The 14,802-nt window shown below is 37.9% G+C and overlaps 1 protein-coding gene across 1 annotated transcript in view; it reads right to left on the bottom strand.

Moving 5' to 3' along the window:
* Positions 1-1,386, bottom strand: part of SRFBP1 (serum response factor binding protein 1) — a 64,417-nt gene extending 63,031 nt beyond the window's left edge. Inside the window, exon 1 of the mRNA XM_056513474.1 lies at positions 1,138-1,386. Within this exon, the coding sequence (XP_056369449.1) occupies positions 1,138-1,167 (30 nt within the window). The 5' untranslated portion in view covers positions 1,168-1,386. The remainder of the gene's footprint in view (positions 1-1,137) is intronic.
* Positions 1,387-14,802: the final 13,416 nt, after the last annotated feature.

Here is a 14,802-nt window from a genome sequence, read left to right as displayed (position 1 = left end):
CAGTGTCCTTACTGAAATCTTCCAAACTTTTGTACAGAAACATATCATACTCTTTTTGTGAAGAACTCCTCAGCCAAATAATGCTTCTGTTTTTATCCCCCATTATATTAGCATTTTTGTGGTGTAAGACTATGAAACGTCACCTGAACATGAATCAATCACAAGAAGTCCATGCTACAACAGTGGATGAAACATCCTCTTCTTTCCTTGGTGACTTACAGGTATATTTCAATGTCAAATCACTCATTCTGACCTTACACTTGTTAACAGCAAGAACCAAAATCTACTGAGTAAGTATCTTGATTTTATGTACGATCAAACATGAATAGGCTACACTTCACTAAACTCTTGACCAAGAGAACAATCTGCACCCCTCTCCAAGTTACTACATGCTTAAAACAAAGTAATTTTTGTTCTGCTGACAACTGTATTCAAGCTGTTAATTATGTAGGAAGTCTGGAAGTGTACAGTGCCAAGTGCAGGTGCTCATACCACACATGCTCAGCAGAACTGCCAGCTATTCCAAGCTGTTGGTGCAACGCCTAAAAAGAGGTTCCTTTAGCTGTGTCGGGCTTATTGGGCCCAATGAGTTGCAAATATGTAACCAATATCCACCACAAGTGAAACACACATGACGCTATAAAGAGAAAAGAAAAAAAAAGATAAATAAATATGAAACACCAAACTCCTTACAGAACAGGGAGTTAGGTGTAACCCATTAATTTTTCATTTTCAGTCCCTCCACGCCCAAGAAATTAAGGCAGTATCTTTGCCCTCCAGGAGACAGGCAGCTGGGGTCTGGTGGCTCCGTAGATCACCCACAAAACTCCAGGGTGAACACAAGCACAGCAGGATACGCGTGACGGAACGGCACTCAGGGACAGCACACGTGTCGAAATCCCCCTACAAGCAGCTTAACTTCGGCCGACGGATGTTTGTTTTCGCCGCAGCTGCGCTCCAGCACGATGGGACGCGGCTTCCCCAGGCCGACGGACGGCGGCACCACCCGGGGCCTTCCCTAGGGCTCCAGGCAGCCACGCCGGCCCCGAGCCGGCTCGCTCGCAGGGCAGCCCGCCGCCGCTGACCTGCCCCCGGCCGAGCCCCGGCCCGCTCCCCCCGGCGCCCCGAGTGTCTCACCTCGTTGTTGAGGTTCAGCACGGGAGCCATGTCCCCGCAGGCCCCGCTCCGAGCCGCCCCACGCCGCCGCAGCGCGAACCGAAACCCCGCGCAGGCGCCCAGAGGGCCCGGCCCGGCCCCGCCCCGGAGCCCTCGCTCAAAGGCGGGGTTAAAGAGCTCTCTTTGGGGTTTTTTTCTGGTTCTCCCGCCTGAAGAGCGGCTTGGGCAGGGGGCGGGCCCCTAGCCCGGCTAGCTGCAGGGTTCCGGGGCGTTCCTACAGGGCGCGTCTCGGTTGGAGCGGCGCGGCCTTGTGGCGTGCGCTGCATCGCCGGCCGGCTGGCTGAATGCAAACCGCAGGGCATGTACGCTTGTAAATCCTTAAACTGAAGTGGCCGCTGCCCCCACGACTAGTTCATAATCTTAGAAATATTTTTGGGTTCTTCCTTGTCCCCCTTTTTGCTGCGGAGTGGAGCGCAAGCCGTGAGCGCTGCCGTACCTCCTGACCTTGCTCTGTCCCCTCCGTGCTCAAAGTGCTTTGCATTTTCCAGAATGAGTTTTCCATTTGTGCTGAAGGGAGATTTAGGGTCGTGTAGAAACTGTACGTCTTAAAGCTTTAGCGAAATTTTACGTACATAATTATTTTTAAATAGGCGTGGTGAAGTGTGGCTGAGCATGTGGTTTGGACTGTCTCAGTCTGAGAAGTTTGGCCAAGTTTCATCGGAACTTTCCTCCTCATTTGCCTGTTCATTGTGCTAGAAGGACTTGCTGATTTAAATTTCTACAAATACCCTTCTCTCGAAAGTTCTGCATAACCCTTGCTTAAATGAAAACAAAGCTTAGTATGTCTAGAGAATGAATCAGGGATTGTTTTTTCCCCCCACATTTCTGTTTATTTGCTGCAGTATTCAAAAGAAGTGAGGCCATACTTGAAAATATTTGGGGGAATCGTTTGAAACAAACCGAGTTTTGTTTGTACAAAAAACTAGTAAACAGCCCAACAACACAAAAGACCAAAGCAAAACCAAAAATCACACAAAAAGCCTGCCCCCACAAAAACTGACAAACAAACAAACCCAAACAAAAATCAACTCTCCCCCCCCCAAAAAAAACAAACAAACCAAAAAAAACAAACAACAAAGAAACAAAAGACCACCCAAAACCCAAAAAGAAACAAAAAAATCAGTTCCAGGGAATTATTTGGATATTTACCAGCAATTAGCTGGCCCCTGGATGGCACTGTTGTGCCTAGAATTCTGCTTTGATGTCTGACTATTTAAACAAATACAGCTGTTGTCAGATGCCTCTGTAATACATTTTATCTGCAGGACCTTGCATTTGAATCTTGTTATATTTTAATGTTTGATTTCCAACTGGTGCTTAGGCATCTCCTGTGAGTGAATCACCTTTGACTGTGCTTTTTATCAAGCCGTACGTGCAAGTGAGGTTGGGCCAAGCTAGTCCTTTCAAAGTATTCCTTTTGAGTTCCATTTAGGATATTTCTGAAGGTGATGCTGGATGCTCAGTAGCAGTCTAGGTTTCATCTGGATCAGTAATACTTTGAAAATACTTTGAACTCATCCCTTCATCTTGTAGTAAAAGAATTTTGTTCCAGCAGGAGCTGAATTTCATTTAAAGTGTATGTTTGCTGAGAGAGCTGTGAATCTCACTGCAGATGAGAGGTGTTTACCACAGCTGCTGCTTCATAAAAATTCTGACTTGGACAGTTATATCCAGTTTAGTGAAAGCCAGCCAACCATCACAGAGTGAACTTTTCTTTGTAGTACCACCAAAGTCAGGCAGCTATAGTGATCTATGTGAGGAGGGGCTGAATTTGACTATATCTGAGTAAAGATTAGCATTGGATGTGATACACACAATGCCGTCAATACATGTTTTAAGAATTACTGGATATAATCTCACATCTACGTTGTATTTGTTGCAGTGAGTGTAAAATTGGATGCAAAAAATCCAGTAGGAAAGGTCTTCCACGGAAAAGAAAGAGCTCCTTCCTTTTGTCTTGATACTTCATGCAAAACCAATCACTACATCTGCCAGTTTTGAGTTCCATTGTGAATTTTAGCAAAGGGAAAGACAAAAGCCAGGAGCAGGGAGCCTGCTGCACTTCTGTTATTCCATTATAACCAGTGCCAACCTAGTCTCACATCAATTAGAGTTGTTGTGTAGCCTATTTGGTCATAACTTAAATTTTCCTTTCCATTAACTATGAACATGGAAATAACTTGCTTTGAAAGTTTCTTGTAGGCCCTGATGACATACTTCTAGCCCTTCATCCAACAATTTTGTTTTCTTCTCACTTAGTTATTGCTGAAAATAAGTGGTTTGTTTCTTTCTCACTTTTTAAACCTCAATGGCTTTCCAGAGTTAAGAATCTTAGTGCCTCATAACTTCCTTGTTGGCCCTTTGTCATACTAATTTTTGACTTAAATGCATTCAAAGTCAAGATTTTCTTGTCAGCTTGTCACAGTCAGAATGCTTTTAGGCATTGCCCCATATAACACTTTCTGTACTTTGATGCTGTGTTCTGACATTTCTTCCTGTTGTGTCAGTATTTCACTCCAATATTTTGGCACGTATTCTTAGTGTTGGAATGCATTTTTCTGAACTATTTTCTCTCCTTTGAGAACAGCTGTCTGTGTGGGTGCATTGCAGGGCAGCATATATGTATGAACTATGAAAATGGTGAAGGGCCTAAGGGGGAAGCCATGCAGGGAGCAGCTGAGGGCACTTGGTCTGTTCAGCCTGGAGGAGACTGAGGGGAGACCTCACTGCAGTCACAGCTTCTTGTGAGGGAGCAGGAGGGGCAGGCACTGATCCCTGCTCTGTGGGGACAGGGACAGGATGCGAGGGAATGGCTTGAAGTTGTGTCAGGGGAGGTTTAGGTGGGATATTAGAAGAGTGTTTTTCATACAGGGGATGGCTGAACAGGCTCCCCAGAGAAGTGGTCACAGCACCAGCCTGACAAAGGTCAAGAAGTGTTTGGACAATGCTCAAAGACATGTGGATTTAACTCTTGAGGTGTTCTGTGCGTGGCCAGGAGTTAGATTTGAGTGATCCTGGTGGGTGCCTTCCAGCTTAGGGTATACTACAATTCTGTGGTTCTATTTGTAGGACATAAGATGTTGCAGAACAATACAGGGGAGTTGAAAGTTGGAAGACTGTTTAAGGGATGGGGGCATTATGGCTGGGTCCTATTTCTTTGCCTTTATCTTGGCACTCTCCAGGTTCATGTGATGTGGTAGCAGCAGTGTAAACTATCTTGTAGCTACAACTGGCCTTGATCCCAGAGGCCATGCATAAAAACTACATTTTTGGAATACTTGCTGAAATATGTGATTATAGCAGACACTTGGATTTATATGCTCAGTACAGATGTAATGAAATATATATGAAGTTTGTTTTTTGTCTTGACAATAAGTAAATTTTAGAAATTTTAATTAATCATTCATGTTCTGTGAATCAAATTGAAACTTTAAGAAGTTTCATAGAAAAGAGTGCCAGTAATGTTAACTAGACACTGGGGACAACAAAACCAGAAGGCTTTCTGCAGCAAGTTTCCTGCAGCTTGTGCTTTGACTTTTGCCAGAGTAGTTTGTTTTTCCTGATACCAAGACATCTGTTCTGGGCTTGCTACCTTTCTTTCTGTCATGACAAAAATATAAAGATGTGGACACTCTAAAATTAGTTACCTCCCCCTAATCTCAACCAATCCCTTTCTGCCTATAAAGAACAAATATTAGTAGATCTAAGTTAGAAAATAGCAGTTTGTTAACATGCAAAACAGCAACAGGCCAAACAAATCCCCAAAACAACCAGTCAATAATAACACAAAATTGCTAAATCTCAGCAGTCCCATGGGAGCAAGGAGACTCTTAAAATGGCAGGGTACTGATCTCTCCCAAAATGGTGGCCCCTGCTGTCGACTGTGGATATGGAGACAAAGGGAAAACGGCGTCAGCCTCTTCCCCAAGATAGGAAATCTTACTTCCATAGGAAAAATATTGAAAAAATAGACAGTTAAAAGATTCTTCATCTTCTATAAATCCTGAGATGTTCCATAAAATTACTTGTTTTGACTTCAAAAATAATTTGCTCTTATTATTGCAGATGTTTTCCTTATTACTTTCTTCACTTTTGAATCTTCATACATGCTTACATGTGTTGCTGTCCTTATGTACACATTAAATAGAACACATGCTTTGGTGAAAGTCACTGTATTTACATCATAAGTGATCATATCCCTCTGTTATTGAGAAAGCAAAATTAACATTGAGGTTCCTTTCTACTTAGAATCCATTCAACATTCAGCAACATCTTGAGAATTTAGATTTTAAAGAACATCTGAATTTAAGGATTATTTTAATGTATATGAAGATAGAGCTTAGAAAGAAGATTTTGTGGTGAACTTCCGCCTGGGATATTAGGTTTAAATATGTAAAGCACATTGCTTTCTTCTATAACCCAGCATAAATGCATCACTTAATAATTCCTATATCCCACATTTTTCTTTTTTAAGAAGCAGTTCCAGCTGACTATTTCAGTTGCTTGTTGTGTGAGGCCAAAATTATATTATTATTATACAAAGGTAAAATGTTAAGTAAAAAATGGGATCCTAATATCTGCCTGATTCTTTAAGTATGATGATAAATTAAGAAAAAAAAAATCCCATGAAAGTGTCATGGGTTACTCAAAACATTCCATATCCAAAAATCGTTACAACCTCGTCGGTGAGTTTGGAGTAGAAAAAAACATCTCCGTGTTTCAGTCCAGAGATGACTACTGAATTTATGATAGCAGAAAAGACTACTCAAAGGTAAGACTTGGGGGGAGAAAAGGCAGGAGAAAAAGACCGTCTCTCTCTATTCTCTTGCAGGAGGGAAACTATAAAATGAGTTGCAGAAGCACTCTGAAGATAGCCCATGAGCAAAAGATGGACAGTGGGTCTTTGTCGTGGTGCTCAAACAATAGATGTCCTGGGAAAGATGAGGATGAAGTGGGTCTGACTCATTCACAGAGAGAAGTTGTTTGAATTCACAGTAAAAGATGCACAAGGGGTGCACACCCATGGTATCTACAGCTCTAGGATGAATCCTCGTACCAAGTCTTTGGAAAGGAATTTGGAAGTGGGTGATGGAGCATAGAAATGGATGGGGAAGGGGTTTATGGAATGGTACTGGAGTGGCTGATGGGATTAATGGAATTGTCTGCTGTCTGTATTGCAAAGAAAAAGCTGCAGAGAATGAGTGGTCAAGAAAAGGATAAATTGTAGTATGAAATCTTTAGTAAGTAGGATCAGGAATAGCATGGAATCGTTATTACAAATGGACAGGTATGAATAGACAAGTAGAGGAGAGACTTCTTGGCTAAAATGGAAGAGAATTTTGCATCCATAGAATAATTTTAGTTACACGAAAATATAAAACAAAGCATTGTTTAATTTTACTCTGACAATTCAGAAATAATTTTGTTCCAGAATTTAGATTTGGTAAGCATAAACTTTCTGTCTAGAAAAGTCTGAAGGCCAAAGTTCGTCACATCCAGTGTTAGGCTTTTAAACAGAATGTTTTATCAGGCAGGAATCAAATCAGGATTATTTGTTACTTCCATTGCCTTCAGAGGAAGACACTGGATGCTTCCAGAGAGCACTTAAGGCTTATCTAAGATCTTGTTGATGAAAGTAACAGAAGTCTAGGAGTGACTAGATTCTTAACCTAAGTGCCTCAAATAAAAATTAGTTAGGATGAATCTTAGCATGGATGTCATTGTAGATGTGATGAAAAGCTCAGAAATATGGAGAGAGAAACTGGTAGTTACAGTCTACCTAAGTCTGAAATCACAAACAGATGTATTTACTCCAGATACAAGGTGATTCTTGAGTGCTCCCTGCAGTAATTAGAAGCCGTTGAGTCAGTGTCATATTTCATCAGGTTCACGTACAAAAGCAGCTGGGGAATTGAAGTCTTAGGGTGTATTCCAGTGGGCAGCTGACCCATCAAGATTACTCTCTTTTCTTTTCCTTTTAGAACTGATCTAGGAGTTAAGTCTGATTCCTCCCTCAGGAGTACAGTCCAAGGAATTCATTAGCCTCCACACATCAGAAGGTGATTTGTGAAGCTTCCTCACTTCTAAAACTAATCTTTAGTTTGGTAAATCAAATGATTAAAGTACAAACAGTACTACTTTGGAAATCTCATATTTACATAATACTGTTATGTTGTGTTTAATGAGAATCATAGTTCAGTGTTGATACTAATAGTTTTGATATATAAGAAAGATAAAAGGCATACAAAAACAAAATTTAACAATGTAAGTTCTCTGAATTTCTTTCTGGCTACTGGTTAGCAGTTATTTTTACCAGACTGTGCAAAGGATTGTGGCATTTTAACCTGAGATTTTTTAAAAGCATTGTTTCCTCATATCTTATTCTTAAAGTAAACAATTTTTTTCCTAGTAAGAATTTCATGTTTTGTCTTCATGAAAATCAGCAAATGTAAACAAATGTTTGGAATGCACTGTAAGTTTCCTTAAAGTAATTAGTTATACGCAGTAATTATTGGAACACTCACATTTTCTGTCACTGTCATCTGACTTTAAAGAAATGGCTGCTGTCACTTAGATTATGAGCATAATCACAGAACTAATGGAAGTTCTAAAAAGTTTGGGTAGCCAAGAACATGAGCAAATATTGCAATATTAGGTGCACATTGCATTTTGTGATTTCATATATATTTCAGAAGCTGGCCTTATATATCTTAACTTGACCATCTGTTACGTCTCTGAATAGGAAAGTACATTACTGACCAATTTCAGGATACATATAACAGATCAGTTGTAGCAACCTGAGAGCAGAAAGTTCTACTTGCAAGTATGTGAATCTAATCAATGGATACTCATTTGTAGTATCAAGTTTTCAAGGATAACTGCATAATTTCTTTCATCAAAAAGAGCAAAAAGTTAAAACAATAATTTCTCTCCAATATGTGGTTTATGAAACAGGCTGAGTTTTGTTTTATACAATTTATAGGAACAAAAAAAACTGGGAGACTTTATGCTTTGAAGTTGAACAGTGATTTTTTGGTTCTTTTATTTTGTGTGTTCCTGGCTTAGAACTAATTTACAATTAGTCTTAGAAAGCTGATGTTAATACCTAAACATAATTTTATGATGCAAATTTGAGAGTAAGAGTCTGTGGTGAAAATTCTGACTAATGAATCTGTAGCTCCAGCACCATTAGCAGAATTGCATTTCAAGGTTTTTAAAGGTGGAGTTGAAAAATAGATGAAAAATTAATAAGTCTTTTTAATTTAGAAGGCTGTTGAACCAGCACAAGCAGTAAGAAGTGTTTCATTTAAAGGCACTCTGTGTCATTGCAAGAGAGTAGATTATGTGATATACCCAGTTTATATAACATGTGATCCTTTGGCAAAGATTAAACATACTGAGCTTTCAAGCCACAGAATGATGGAGAAAATCTGGTGTCTTTCCAATGTCAAAGCTGCTGCTGAATGTTTGCTGTGAAACCACTAAAAACAAGATAATTTTCTGAATTTTAAAAACTTGGGGCTGACACGATGAAAAGCAACTTGGCAGGAAAACATCTTGTTTTCCTAGTTGACCATGAGCCAGCACTGCACCCTCATAGCAAAGAAGGTCAGAGGTCTCCTGGGTTGCCTTAGGAATGACATTTCCTGCTGGTAGGTTGAGGGTAGTGTCCCTTCCTCTCTATCACATGTCAGACACATCTGAAGCTGTCAGTCCAGCTCTAGGCTTCCCAGTGAAAGAAGGACATGGACATCCTGGGTAAAATCAGGTGGAGGATGAATACAGGGCTATATCATCAAGGAGCATGTAAGAGAGCTGGGACTGCTCAGCCTTGAGAGAGCTCAGGAGGATCTTACCAATGAATATAGCTGTGTGATAAATGTAGTGCTGTCTGCTTGATAGGACAAGAAGCAGTGGGTGCAAACTGATAATAATATCAAAACCCAGTGTATAAGTACATGTTTTGTGTTTATTATTGTAGATTGAAACAGGTAAGTGATGGGAAGAAGAGTATGCCATTCCTGACTGATCAGTGTGTATATCTCAATTCTTTGGGTTTTTTGGGCACTTTGTCATATCTTGGGGGAACACATCAGTAGAATCTCATAATTTGGCCAGAAGAGCACTGCTAGTGTGATGAAAAAATGTTAGCCAACAGACTTGAATTATTTGAACAAAAGGGCACTTCTGCTTTTGTTTGTTTGTTTGGCTTTTTTTTTTCTGATGTGATTTTGTAGGTAGGTGGACTTTCTTTTTTGTAGCAAATGAATAATATTCTAGAACATGTGAGACTCAAAGATGTTGTTGCTGCATAAATATATTAGGCACGTGTCATGGTTTACTTCTTAGTGTCCAGATTAGGCCTGGCTTTTCAGTCCACTGAAGACTATTCCAAATAGAGATTCCACCATAGAGATTGTCAGGGACTTCCCGGTTTTTCTTCCTGTCTCTTTTTTCAAATTGCCTGAATTACATACATTTGTTCTTGTTTCTAACTTGGTCTAACTTCCATTTCTGAAATAAAAGCTTGTCTTAGATGCCATAAGCTGTGAAACAGAATATGAAAGTAATTATGTCTGTTGGCTTGGATTTTTTTATTTTCTTGCATTTCATTGATGTTTCTAATAAGCACTCCAGCAATTTTATTAACTTCTTTATTTTAATTTATTATAACTGTAGGAAGAATATTCTGATTTCTTCTTTGTTCTTTTTATTGATTTCTTTTAGCATTAGCAAATCTGTTAAGCTTACTAATAAAACATTAGTAGGTTGCATTGCTAATAAATAATATTTACATTGCTAATAAAACTTTAGTAGGAAAAGTAGTAGGTTTTTTCACTGCTTTGATCTTTGTGTATCTGTGCACATGTGTGTTATGGATCTGTGACACTGCTTTGATAGTGCATGAGAGAATAAACAGAAAAGTCTTTTGCACTACTGAGAAAAACTTAGAGGAATTCATTCACAGGGCCTCCATAGGACTACTGCAGCCTTTACAGGGCTTAGTTGGTGCAGACACAGCTTTTCACAGAATTTGCTTCTTTTGAAGCAAATAGAATAGGAGAGGAGCTTAATGAATAACTTGGCATTTTCTGTTGCAATAGAAAACGCTCAATGGTGTTGACAACAGTGTTAGGCAATCATTTAGTCACAATATTTTTGGGTTTTTTAGTTTTCTATAAGGATGACTGGCTTTATATAGTAAGTAAATTTGCATATAAGTTCTTGTGAAAATTGTCACCAGAAGTAAATATCCGTAAGTGGGAGGCAGTAGAGGTGATTAGTACTCTGAATGAGTAACAGTAAGTTATTTTAGGAAGAAATGCATGTACATAGAGAACTTTTCAAGTTCTCTGACATTGAATATACAAAATCTCTACAACCATTAGTAATATCTTGATCAGTACCTGGTTGTATTCTTCCATTCATTGCATCATGCTTGGAAAAAAACAAATGTATTCATGATGTTTCAATCAGAAAGAAGCATGTTTAAAGTGCAATTTTCAAGTGAATATATGAGTAAGAAATTCTGTGAAATGATTCTCATCGTCTGATTTCTTGATGTCCAATGATGAATACTTACCTCTGGAAAAAACTTCAGAGAGAAGGACTGTCATAAAATACTTGTTAAGAAGGAAGGTCTTTTAAGGCTGCTCAGGCTTGGTTTGCTCAAAGTTCTTGCTCAAATTTCTATTAAGCAAGGGAATAAATTTGGTTTATGCTTTTAGCTTTGTGGCCTATCTAATTGCCTTAGCAACATTTTATTTCAGTCCTTCTGATTTCTCATTAGTTTTGTTGATAGGGTGGAAGGCCTGACATTTGTGCAGTGCAATAGTCTTGGAAGACAGATAGAAAGTTGATAGCTCAGCCTCCATATGACTTCTTTGTATAACTTTTGGGGGTTAATTAATGGTAATAGATTCTGATTGTACTCACCCTGACATGGGAGCTCCTTGGGAAAGAAGCAAGGTTAGGATAGTCATTAGCCACTGAATTTTTTTCTGCAGTTGGTGGCAGCAGGCTATTAGGATGCTTAAATTTATGTGAAGGTCAAGAAAGCTGATTGCAGGGCTGCTCGGTGTTCGAAACTGAAAAAAATTCCTTGCTGAGCACAGCTCAACTGGGAACCAGAAAATCTAGGCTGAAATCATATTGGAAATCTGCAGTTCAAAAGCACCTTTCTGCATAGGCTTCACACATAAAAAAGTTTGGCTTCAGCTCATGTAAATAATTCATCCACTTAGCCATATCTTTTTTATACAAGTTAAATTCAAATATCTCATTAAAGCTCAAAAATAAAGATGGCTAGAGTTGAGCTGAGGGGTTTGGGATGGGCACAGGGTTAATCTCGTTATAATGATCTCACCAATGGGGATTTTTCTGCTACCACAAGGAGATACTTTCGGAGATGATGAGGTCTTTTATGATGCCATTAAAATGAAAACTTGGTGAAAAAGACCCGAAGCCAATTTCCACACTGATTTTTGAATGTTTATATAGTCATTAAAGTAATACATGGGCCTCCACGAGCTGTGCAAGTACAACAAGAGGAATGAGGACATTCGCCTTGCACACATAGCCTGAAAAGCACTCTTTGAATAATTTATTTTTGTGCCCTGGTGTCAAACCAGAAACCTGAAGGAAAAGTTCAAAATTACCTGTTTCAAAATTTAAAGTAATTGCTATTTATACCCATTTTCCACTTGACATTTAAACCAACTTTCCTGTTGTATTGTATTCCTATTGTTTCCTATTCTTGTGTAGAACAAGAACAGGAAGAACATCTAGAAAAGAAAAAATTTCTTTGTAATATTGTCTGACAGTTTGTGGAAAAGTTATTGATAAATTATGACTTCTTTATTCAAAGAAATTTCTCTACAGTCTTTATTTAGCTGTACTGGTTTTGTAACTGATGTCTGAATGAGGAAAAATCCCCATTTCTTCCATGTATGATGCTTTGGATGATCTGTTATTGACTCATAGAACATGTACTCCACTTGAGAACCCTGATTTGGGTTGTGTATGGTGGATTATGTTTGTAATATAATTTCTAAAGGACAAATTCTTGTTTTCTGATTTTCTAAAAAATTTGGATATTTTCAGGTTTCTTTCTGCATCCTGAAAATTAGAGAAAAACTATGTGTTCTTGATACAGAAAAAGGTACTGCCTGACATGCATAATTAACGTTATTGACATTAATATTAGTATTTTGAATATTTTCCTCAACTCTTTTATAGCAATTCAATATTAAATTTGACCATGCATAGGAATTATATGTTCTCTTGGTTGGTTCTCACAGATCTTGTGTATAAAATTCTAAGATCTTCTATGAATTGCTTTGCCTTCTGAAGTTACAGAGATTTGCTGCAAATAAAGTGAGTACAGCAAGTTCTAGAGTTAAGGTTTTGATATTCTCTGTGTTACATACTGAAATAGATGTGCTGGTGTCTATGGTAAAGTAGAAATAGACCCAACCATTTTGAGGGTTTTGAGTAAATTGTACAATCTCTTCTGTCTTTATTTCTGAATTCCAGCTTCTTCCCCTCTGGTTTACTTCTCTGAAATAAATAAGTTTAACCCAATGGGATTTAGGTTTTTTGGTAGCTCTGGATTTGCTACTGCTGGACTTTTTAATAAGTACTTTAATAACATTTTTAAATCCCCACAGCAGATCATTTAGACCCTCTATAACTAAACCTCTTTCATTGTTATGTTTGTTAGTTCAATGGCAGGAATGTTATGTGCATTTTGAACATATACAGTGAATTGAGGAATGACTGTACCAGCAGAAGATGTTAATACTTTTCCTGATAGTCAGAAAGATGAAAAAGTGGACAAATCTTGCAAAACATTATTTTATTTGGCTTGCAGTGGGCCTATATACAGTTCAGGATAACTCATGTCATTGAGGAAATCTTACGGTTTATTTTGGTTGTTATAACTAGGAGGTTCAAAAACCATTGATACTTATTTACATGGATGTTTAGATCTATTTTGTAGTATACTTTTAAGTATATCTTAGTCAAATGGATTTTCATTCTGCTTAAGTCAGGAGAGAGAAAATAGCTTACAGAAATTTTATTTTAATATTCGCCAAGTTCTATCCATTTAATGAATGCAAGTCCACACAAGTGCTTGCTAAATTATGGTGGGTAGGTTTTGAGTAATTTGTGTGATGTGTGTAGTTCCACGTTATTGTCTGTGAGTATAGTTAGGCACATAAAACAACTGGTGGGATGCATCATGTGTGTTGGAACAAGAGGTATTTTCTTTCTCTAAGAAGGAGTGAAACTGAAAATCTCATATTTGTAACTTTATGTCATGCAATTACTAATTAAGGTGGATATGAAAAACGTTCAGCTTTTATTATCACCAAGCAATGCCTTCAGACATCACTCAACAGTCAGGTCAGATCATGTGATTTTGGCTATTTTTACAAATTCTTGCTCACTAATAAATAAACAGACAGATGGTCTTCTACCATCATAACCTAGAAGCATCTTTGGTAAGGTGTTCACTGATTGAAGGAAACTTTCCGGTGTTTGTAAGCATTGTGTCATATCTTTTGTTCTATTGATACCAATATTCACTGTTGGTTGTTAAAGGATTTTTCACTGCTAAAATGTACAGCTTTCTAAAAGGTCACACTATTTTTTTCTGAAAGTTCACACTGTTTAATGGAAATTTTTTTGTCTACTTGATGGAAAGGGCAATGTGCAGAGATGTTCATGTTGAGAGTGAGATTTTTTTCACTATTACAAAACTCATAGCATATGTGTAATATTAGTTGATTTTTATGCTTTAGATTTTTTTCTTTTAACTGTTTAATATCTGAGACCCAGGTAAGTAAGTTAAAAATCTATGAATTATTTTTTGAAATTTAAATTCAATCACAAGATTCTTGATATTATTGGAAGTTATAAGTAACTGGCTAGGATATTTTACTTAGGTTAGAAGGAAATACTCTCTAGTATTACAAGTTTATAGCATCTGTTCTTCCAAAGTTTAGGGTCTGGTTTATTTAGAATAGATATTATTTGTGTATTATATAATAGGCACATATATGAAAGGCATATATGCTTACAATGTAATGCTTAGATATGATCTTGAGTTTAAGGCTGTATTTCAAAGTTTTTGTGAACAGCAAGGGACTTAGTGGTAAAACAGCTTTCTTACAAAATAGCTTGGAGCTTTGCATGTTATGTCAGTAGAAATCACTCTTGTACATACATCCTTAAATTCTATGCTTTCTTTTTATTTAAGGAATGCACCAAGGTTTGCTTAAAGATTACTTTATTATTCACCTTATTATAAATAAAAATAAATTGCACTTCAGAATATGGTTTTCCAAAATATGTTAAATTACTCCTTCTATCTACAGCCACTGTTACTCAATTTTAGATGTGAAGATGCTCATGTCTGTAATCTCTAATTCTCAACAGAATAGGAAATGTGAGGAGCAAAGTTGTACTAACAATAATATGATTGTGGATTTATTCCAAATTGCTTGATATCAAGGTGATTATTGCAGGAACTGTCTGTAGGACAGCTGTCATTACTAATGGTTGTTGTCAGTATGGATGTGGCAGTAGCTGAAAGCAAAATTGCAGCATCAGATTTCTCCA

The sequence above is a fragment of the Oenanthe melanoleuca genome, chromosome Z, assembly GCF_029582105.1.
Source record: "Oenanthe melanoleuca isolate GR-GAL-2019-014 chromosome Z, OMel1.0, whole genome shotgun sequence".
NCBI lineage: Eukaryota > Metazoa > Chordata > Aves > Passeriformes > Muscicapidae > Oenanthe > Oenanthe melanoleuca.
This window is presented reverse-complemented; position numbering and strand designations above follow the sequence as displayed.